General features: G+C 41.1%; 1 protein-coding gene across 1 annotated transcript; it reads left to right on the top strand.

The window, feature by feature from the left end:
• The first annotated feature begins 593 nt into the window (after nt 1-593).
• Nucleotides 594-8,790, top strand: rgcc (regulator of cell cycle). The gene is made up of 5 exons (XM_083997073.1): nt 594-753; nt 1,143-1,316; nt 4,795-4,911; nt 5,360-5,422; nt 8,224-8,790. The coding sequence occupies exons 1-5, from the start codon at nt 726-728 to the stop codon at nt 8,229-8,231; spliced, it is 390 nt and encodes a 129-aa protein (XP_083853199.1). The 5' UTR covers nt 594-725; the 3' UTR covers nt 8,232-8,790.
• Nucleotides 8,791-10,072: the final 1,282 nt, after the last annotated feature.

The raw sequence follows: 10,072 nt of genomic DNA on the forward strand, positions 1-10,072 counted from the left end.
TGAGTAAAAATCACATTTCAATGAAAGCTGAGGTGGATTTCTGTAAAGTATGACTCCATATAAGTTATAAATATACATATCATCTATATGGATCATATTAATATCATATATCATGTGTGTTTCCGACAGCGTGTCATTGAGATACAGTCATATCTTTATATATGAGGCTGGAGGCTCCTGGTCTGTAATTGTCATGATCTGCCCGGTGACACAATATGAAAAGAAGCGGTGGTCATTATCAGAAATACACACACACACACACACACACACACACACACACACACACACACACACACACACACACACACGGCTTGTTTACAAACACACTTTTATGAGCGAGACGTCAGAGGAGTGTAACTTCAACCGGGAAAACTTTTATTGGCCACTGCACTGACTCACACACACACAAACACACATATATATATAGAATATACACACACAGAGAGAGACACACACACACACACACACACACACATGCACACACACACACACCCCTCCCATCTGCGGTCTCGCGCCGTCTCCGCCCACTCTGAGCAGCGCTGGTTAAAAAGCGGGAGTCTTCGGGTGGAGGGTTTAGTTCAAGACCTGGAGGAGTGTGGGACAGAGCAGGACTTTATACACTGACAGGACTAAAAAAACTCACTCTGGATCCACAGAGAGAGAAACAAGAAAACTATAATCCAAAATACATTTTCATTCATCATCTCAACCTGGCTCCTGGGATCATGAAGTCTCCACAGCTGAAAGCTCAAGGTAAGAGCTCATCATCATCATCATCTAACCGTATGATAGCCTTTTATATTTTATTGTGAACTAGGCTATAGGTGGAGGCACCTGATAAGCTCCTTGAGTTCTCGCCTCTTCCTGCACTTCAAATTGTTAAATTGTTACTTTTACTTGTGTAATTTTTTAACTGTGCAAACAAATAAAATCTAAAAATCTAACCCTGTTTTAATTATAGCCTAATAATAATAATAATAATAATAAAACATTTTCATAAATGTCATCATAGTTTCAAACTTAAAAAACTATATTTTAATAGGAAATATGATCATTATGATTATTAATGGCGTTATAATTTACCTATAAATAGCTATTGTGTTCAATAAATAATCCTATATTTTCTGTTTCGCTCGTTGCAGCGAAGTTCGTGGACGAAGAGGACCTGACCGACGTCCTGGGCGAGTTCGACGCGGTGATCGAAGACTTCACGTCGCCGGTGGAGAAGCGTCACTTCCGGTACGACGAGCACCTGAAGACGATGAAGAGGAGGAGCAGCGCGAGCGTCAGCGACAGCGGCATCAGCGACACAGAGAGTAAGCAGCACCGGAGTGTGTGTGTATGCGTGTGAGTGTGATGGTGAATGTGTGTGTGTGGCTTTATTATGGGATAGTAGAGGAGGAAGCATCGATATGTGGATCAATATCTTCCAATCAGACAGGGAGGGGGGGAGGGGAGGGGGTCCAGACTGGAGATCAGGGGCCAGATTCACAAAACGTTCTTAAGAAAAAAAAAATCTTCTTAAGTGTCATTTTTTTCTTAACTTCAGTCTTATGAAGGAAAAAGAGAAGAAGTCATATTCTCAAAAAAAAAAAAAAAAGTTCTTAAGTAGCCTATTTTCTCAACTAAATTCTTAAGTTTCTTCTTAAGAAAAATCTTAAGAGTAAATGGTATTCTTGAAATCAAAGTTCTCAAATTTGTTCTTTACTTTTTTCTTAGCTCTAAGACAACCTTGCCCTGTCTTAAAATTCCTACGGCGAATAGCTAAACCTCTAATATCGCCTTTTTCAACAAATTTTAGACAAGTTTAGACTAGTAGGTCATACTTTAAGTAAATATATTTCTTGTATTATTTTCCGCTCTTATTCCCATATTATTAATTTTCCCCAGTAGTAATTTTTTTCGTACATTAATTTAATCCACCATAACCTCCAGCTCCTGCCTTGAAAAGTTTCTGCATCTCTTTTTGTCCTTATCCATGGTTAGTGAGTGACTGACGGTTAAGATGCGAACTGTATGCTGTTTGGTGCATGCAATGCAATGCAGTGACGTATTTTAAGAAGTTCTTATAAAATAAGAAATTCATAAGAAATGCCTGTTCTTAAGACTGTTCTTAAGACAATATTGAGGAATTGCACTAAGGAACTTTCTTATGAACTTCTTAATTTTCTTCTTAAGATCTTTCTTAAGGACATATTGGTGAATCCGGCCCCTGTGGTTCTGCAGAAGTGTAGTTTTAGTTTTAAGGACTCTCCCTCCACTTTGCATCAGAAGCTGCTCTGTATCTACTATCTTATCATGTAGCATCAGGACGGCGGCCGGGGCTCTGGCTGCTGCTGGTTAACTGTTGCACATGCAATGCAGCGCGCGCTCACGCACAGACACGCAATTACCCAGAGAGATAAAGAGCGAGCGCGCCAGAGAGAGAAAAATCCTTGATGGCGGTCCAGAGATCTGCTGCTGAGATTGAGCTGCTGCTGCTGCTGCTGCTGCATATCTTGGCTCACCTGCCGCCAACATATTGTGGCTAAAACGTTTTACTGTCAGATGTTAACTCTTATTACTCTACCATACACCCCCCACCTTACCCCCCCAGCCCAAACCCTCAAACCCCCCTCAGGCTGCTGGATCTTAGGGGGAAAACATGTTTCTGATGATAGAAGAGACACAGAGCTGCATACAGACTCGTTGAGTTGTTATATATTAACCATGTGAACACAGTGGGTGTGCTGCAAAAACTCAAAGGATATTTGTCTTATTTCTAGTCAAACAAATCTCATTATACTTAAAAAAGGACTCATCACAGTAAAAAGTAGCTTGTTTTTGGACACTTTTTTACTTCTTTCAAGCATATTTTCATTTGAAATAAGTAGAAAAATCTGACAGTGGAGCAAGTTTTTCTTATTACAAGCACAAAATACTTCCTTTCACTGGCAGATTAATTTTTAGGTGATGAGTCTTATTTAAAGTGGAAAGAGATTAGTTTTGACTAGAAATGAGACATTTTGACAAGAAATAAGACAAATATTCTTGGAACGATTTTGAGTTTTTGCAGTGTGGGTAAAGAAGGAAATCATCAGGTGTTGGAAGAACCTGTGTCTTCTGCGTCATGTTATAACGCTCCGTCCTAACGAGGCAGAGAGGATCAGATTCCTGCTCAGGCTGCGTCCTCTCCATGGCGCTGACGGGAACAAGAGGCCTGTCGTCCTATTGTGCTGCAGCCTGATGGATGGACGGACGCTGATGAATGAGCAAAACAAAGGGAGAGGAAACAGAGAGAGAGAGAGAGAGAGGGAGGGAGGGAGCTGATGACAGAGAAAGAGAAATGAGACAGTTTCAAGTCAAACTCAGTGTGTGTGTGTGTGTGTGTGTGTGTGTGTGTGTGTGTGTGTGTGTGTGCGTGTGTGCGTGCGTGCGTGCGTGCGTGCGTGCGTGCGTGCGTGCGTGCGTGCGTGCGTGTGTGTGTGTGTGTGTGTGTGTGTGTGTGAGCTCCCCTGGTGTGTGTGTGGCGTCTTCTGTCTCACCCTGTGTGTTCAGTGCTGAGTGGTGCAGGTCACAGAGCTGGTAAAGTGGTCGACATCTGAGACGCTGTTGTGTTGAAGGCTCTGAGAGGATCGGGCTGCTTAAAGTAAAGATAGTACAACATTTTGGCAAGTTGGCCCATTGCCATGATCCCTATAGTCATAGCTGTAGGTTCGTTACCTTTAATTGTCGGTGCAAGCTGTTTTTAGAACGGCGGAGCAGAGCCGTGAGCTGCTCAGAGCTACGCTACGGAGGCTCATTATGGGATTTCTTGGTTTCCCTCATCAAACTCATCAAATACACAATCCAACAACTCCACAACGCTCTGGTGGACAAGTTGTGAGCTGCACATTCACCATGCTATGAGATAATAACACAACGTTACCAGACAGAGTTGTTTTAGAGGGAAATTCAGAGACTGCTTGATGAAAAACTGTCCCTGAAGGCAACGCACATCAGCTGTTTTGCATGAATTTACCTCTTAAACAACTCTGTGTGGTAACGTTGTGTTATTATCTCATAGCGTGGTGAATGTGCAGGTCACAACTTGTCCACCAGAGCGTTGTGGAGTTGTTGGATTGTGTATTTGATGAGTTTGATGAGGGAAACCAAGAAATCCCATGAGCCTCCGTAGCGTAGCTCTGAGCAGCTGGCGGCTCTGCTCCGCCGTTCTAAAAATAGCTTGCACTGACAATTAAAGGTAACGAACCTACTGCTATGACTATAGAGATTAGGGCAATGGGCCAATTTGCCAAAATGTTGAACTATCCCTTTAATTGATAAAAAGAATCCAAAAAAAATCTAATTTAATCGTGCAGGAAAATACGTTTTATGAGGTGGTGACTGTAATTATCATCTGAGATCTCCATAACGATCTGTGTGGAGAGACCCTGAACGCATCACGGATAAATCTTCCCTGTGATGCATGTGTGTTGTTGTGTGTCTGTGCAAAACACAACCACATGCATGAGTGTGTGTGTGTGTGTGTGTGTGTGTGTGTGTGTGTGTGTGTGTGTGTGTGTGTGTGTGTGTGTGTGTGTGTGTGTGTGTGTGTGTGTGTGTGTGTGTGTGTGTGATGGAGGAAAAGGTGTCATTACAGGAGAATGCAGTGATTACACACTGAATCTGCTCCACTGACACACATCGCATTCATGCACCAGTGTGTGTGTGTGTGTGTGTGTGTGTGTGTGTGTGCATGGAAAAGTGAGCATTCCCTCCTAATCTAATTAGTCTGTGTTATCCTCTCTCTCTCTCTCTCTCTCTCTCTGACAGGTGCCGACTCTCTCAACAGAAACAGCTTCAGCTTCAGCGACGAGCGGCTCAACTCCCCCACCGTGTTCTCCCCCACCTCCCCCGCCTCACCCCCCCCTCTGATGATGTCACCAAAACGTGAGTTACACACACCGTTCTCTGACTGTAGAATCAGAATGTAGAATCAGAATGCCTTTATTTGTCATTATACTCGCGGTATAACGAAATTAGAGCCCCCCTTCAGTGCAAAACAAGCAATACCATAAAAATACAATATAAATAAATAGATAAAAATAAATTATATGCACAGTATATATTGCACAGTGAGTTATGTATATTGCACAGTACATTGAGGTAGTTGAGTATATTGCAATATATGTTGAGGTTATAGTCCGGTATAGGGTGTGTCTGTGTGCGTCAGTGCATGTGTGAGTTCAGAGTGATAATGGCTGTGGGAAAGAAACTGTTGTAGTGTGACAATAGAACCAGAACCAGAACCAGAACCAGAACCGCCCACTTCCTGTGTGATGTCCAACCTGTGATTAAAGCTGCAACACAAACTCTTTCTCTCTCTCTCTCTCTGCAGCCAAACTGGGCGACACCAAAGAGCTGGAGGACTTCATCGCCGACCTTGACAAGACATTAGAAAGTAAGTGACAGTGTTAATGTGAACTCAGCTGTCAGAGCCCGTTACTCTGGATTATAGCTTTAGCGTTTGTTCCCTGTAGTTGTCGTCTAGTCCCTTTTAAAGGGATAGTTCAACATTTTGGCATAATCCCTATAGTCATAGCAGTAGGTTCATTAACTTTAATTATCGGTGCATGTTGTTTAGAGATCGGCGGGGCAGAGAAGCGAGCTGCTCAGTGAACACAATGGAGGTGAAACTCATCAAAAACAAATCTAATACACAATCCAACAACTCCACAACGCTCTGGTGGACAAGTTGTGACCTGCACATTCACCACGCTATGAGATAATAACACAACGTTACCACACAGAGTTGTTTTAGAGGGAAATACAGAGACTGCTTGATGAAAAACTGTCCCTGAAGGCAACGAGCATCAGTGGTTTTGCATGAATTTCCCTCTAAAACAACTCTGTCTGGTAACGTTGTGTTATTATCTCATAGCGTGGTGAATGTGCAGGTCACAACTTGTCCACCAGAGCGTTGTGGAGTTGTTGGATTGTGTATTTGATGAGTTTGATGAGGGACAGGGGACTGAGCAGCTCACGTCTCTGCCCCGCCGATCTCAAAACAACATGCACCGATAATTAAAGGTGATGATGAACCTACTGCTATGACTATAGGGGTTATTATGGTGAGAGGAGTATCTGACTAAATGTTGAACTATCCCTTTATGATGATGATGATGATGATGTGTCAGGAAGTGTAGAGGAGCCGAGGACCACGAGGCCTGCGTGGAGAGACAGGCAGCAGATCAGTTTTCACTCTGTCACTCAGTCAGCTTTAAAAAGAAAAACCTAAGTGCTGCCTGCAACACTGTCAATTAGCCCACACCACACCACAGCACAGCTCTGTCCCATCCTATTCTCTCTCTCTCTACATATATATAGCACATACATGAGTGTAGTGTAACCTGAGCAGCCCACAGAGCATCATGGGTAATAGACATCCACGGCTAATCTGTGTCGGAGGCTCTTTCTCTCTTTCTTTCTTTCTTTTTTAACTACGGGGCCTGTGAGTGTTGGAACTTGCATCGGAGCAGCAGCAGGAATGTGCGCTGGTGCAAACCGGAGCTGAAACTAAGTCACACTGTAAATGTCAGGAATGGAATGAGACAGAAAGAAAGAAAGAAAGAAAGAAAGAAAGAAAGTGGGAGTCGAGGCATTTTTCTTATTTCCATGTTGTTGTGGTTTTTTCCTCTCCTCCTACTGGGTGAGGGTCTAAGTGCAGAGGTGTCAAACTCATTTTAGTTCAGAAGTCTCATTCAATTGGGCCAGACCGGTAAAATAATAAAATAATGACCTATAAATAACGAGAACAAACATTTTGCTTTGTTTTAGTGCAAACAAGTACTTAATTAAGATGTTTACCGTTATTTCATTATCCATTTGCATCCAAAAAACAACGCGCTTGACCTCCAAAGATATAAATTGGTGCTGGATTCTCAAACCAAAGTCCATATAGAAAATGTACAAACAGTACAGGAGCGCACTCCAAATATGAGTTTTTTATAATGAGATGAACGTTTCAGGGAAAATCCTAACCTGGAAAACGCTGGAGAAGGGATTTCCCCAAAACATACTTGAATTTGGAGTGCGCTCCTGTACTGTTTGTACATTTTCTAAATTATCCTTTTACATAAAATATAATGAAAAATCTGCCACAGATGAGACAAATATCTGCAATTTCAACAATATTATGCCTCTTCTGTCTTCAATATAATTTTCACACAGCCTGATTTGCCCCATGGGCCGCATGTTTGACCCCCCTGGTCTAAGGTCAGAGGATGTTGTTATGATGCTATTAGAGCACAATAATCGATTATTAAATAATCGTCAACTATTCTGATAATCTAATAATCGGTTTGAGTAGTTTTTTGAGGAAAAAAAGTCAAAATTCTCTGATTTCTCTTTGGTTTGTGGACAAAACAAGACATTTGAGGACGATGTCATCTGGTGGTTTGGGAAACACTGATTGATGTTTTTTTTAAAACATTGTTTAACATTTTATTGACCAAACAACTAATCGATCAACCGTTTAAATAATCGACAGATTAATCGATAATGAAAATAATTGTTAGTTGCAGCTCAAGATGACGTGTGAAGCCCTTAAATACAAACTGCCTTGCCACCCACCGCTCTGTTCCTCTGGACGCTCAATGTCCGTCTTTCTTCACTGCAAAACATCAAATATCTTACCAAGAATATTTGTCTTATTTCTAGTCAAAATGTCATTTCTAGTCAAAACAAATCTCATTATACTTAAAATAAGACTCATCACATTAAAAAGTAGCTTGTTTCTAGACACTTTTTCCTTCTTTCAAGCATATTTTCACTTAAAATAATCTGATAGTGGAGCAAGTTTTTCTTTCTTATTACAAGCACAAAAAACTTGCTTTCACTGGCAGATTTTTCTGCTTATTTATTTAAGTGAATATTTGTTTGAAACAAGTGAAAATGATCTAAAAACAGGTTAATTTTTAGATGATGAGTCTTATTTTAATTAGTTTTGACTAGAAATTAGACAATTTGACAAGAAATAAGACAAAAAGATTTTGAGTCTTTGCAGTGTTTCTCTGGACACTCAGGCCTCTAGCCAGCCAGCCAGCCCCCCCACTCAGTATTAGCCATGGAGAATGTTTATTAGGGCCACCGCCGCCGCCACCACCACCAGTGTTTACGATGATCAGTCTGTGGAGTAGAAATAGAAGCCGTGACCCGGGAGTCTAATCAGGTCCGTCTGTCTCTGTCTCTGTCTCTCCTCAGGCATGTGACACCGAGGCTCGCAGTCGACCGGGAGCGAAGCCATGAGAGAGGGAACGAGGGAACGAGGGAGAGTGGATGCCTCTTTCAACATGCACCTGCCTCCTCACATTGAAAACCACCCAACAGGATACAGCTGGATGGCACCGCGACTGCCAAGTGGCTCCATGCAGCACCGACATCGGGTCTAGCCAGCTTCCAGCGGCTGCAGCCTACGGACAGCGACAAGGGTCAAAATTAGCATCGGGACAAGAATATATACTCCACAGCAGCAGCAGCAGCAGCTTCCACAAGGAATGACAACATGGAATATTTACTACAAAGAAAGAAAGAGTCACTGGAACATTTATCGTCCCAACTCCCTCATCCAAAAACTTGAGCTGGAAGAGTATTTAAGAAAAGATTAAGAAAATGGCTTTTTATAATAGAAATATATTTGTAATTTTATAGAGCTTCTTATTGTACATTTTTCTTCATGTTTCTTTTTTTTTGTGAAATATATTTTTGTATCTTGTGTAAATATTATAATGATAATAATAAGAATAATAATAATAATTGTTCCAAATTCTATCTGCCTTGGTATTAATTAACAGGACGGTCAGATTCAGGTTGTCATGACGCCCGTCGACTGGAGTTAAAAAGTTGGTTACATGTTTAAATGTGAACTGAAAACTTAATCCACTTGGAAACAAAACTGGAAAGCAATATGTGTATTTAATACAGCTAATGCCTGCCAGAGACAATATTAAAGGATGAAATATTGTTCTTTTAGTTACACGTGGCTCCTCTCGTCATTTCTGATTCAGACACACGGGTCGGGTTTTAATGAGGCTGCATGTTCAGCTGTTTGCAGTATAGATGCTTTAAGTTAAAGATCCCATATATTTGAGCATTTACAATCCATAAAAAGATATATTTAAAACCATCTGACTGTTGTTTTACATCTCCACTCTCTCTCAGGGTTAATAAAAGTTTATCAGATATCAGATTAAAACACTCAGAGAAACCAAATCCTGCAAGTTGTGGGATGGTGGGTGGGGCTTTGGGCAACTGCCTTGTTGTGACATCACAAAGTGACAGGAAGTCCTGACGGCTGGTTTTAAGGCTCAGTTTCTGAATACAGGCTGTGTGCATTTCTCTGTGGACTGAGGCTTTGATACTTTCACAGTATTAATATAGAACCTAGAGCTGCTTTATAATCACACTACACATGGACATCTACCTTTATACTGTATGGAGCTTTAACACAAACATCTACCTTTATACTGTATGGAGCTTTAATACAAACATCTACCTTTATACTGTATGGAGCTTTAACACAAACATCTACCTTTATACTGTATGGAGCTTTAATACAAACATCTACCTTTATACTGTATGGAGCTTTAATACAAACATCTACCTTTATACTGTATGGAGCTTTAACACAAACATCTACCTTTATACTGTATGGAGCTTTAATACAAACATCTACCTTTATACTGTATGGAGCTTTAACACAAACATCTACCTTTATACTGTATGGAGCTTTAACACAAACATCTACCTTTATACTGTATGGAGCTTTAATACAAACATCTACCTTTATTTTGAAGGAGCTTTAATACAAACATCTACCTTTATTTTGAAGGAGCTTTAATACAAACATCTACCTTTATACTGTATGAATATAATATAATAATATAAAACACTAAAACACTGCAGGAGTTTCCCTTTAAGCACATGCAGGAACATGTTGTGTGTTCCTCTGCACCTGCTGCTGCTTCTACTTCTTCTACTATGGGAGTGTTTCTGGGCGTGTAGCCGGTGACCTTTGACCCTCGGTGGCCAGCAGACGGAGGGGTGCCTCTGA

This window comes from Trachurus trachurus, assembly GCF_905171665.1.
Source record: "Trachurus trachurus genome assembly, chromosome: 21".
Taxonomy (NCBI): Eukaryota; Metazoa; Chordata; class Actinopteri; order Carangiformes; family Carangidae; genus Trachurus; species Trachurus trachurus.

Coding starts and splice junctions, on each gene's coding strand:
- rgcc (XM_083997073.1), top strand. CDS start 726: ATGAAGTCTCCACAGCTGAAAGCTCAAG. Junction 1,317..4,794: donor CGGCATCAGCGACACAGAGA/GTAAGCAGCACC, acceptor TCTCTCTGACAG/GTGCCGACTCTCTCAACAGA. Junction 4,912..5,359: donor TCTGATGATGTCACCAAAAC/GTGAGTTACACA, acceptor CTCTCTCTGCAG/CCAAACTGGGCGACACCAAA.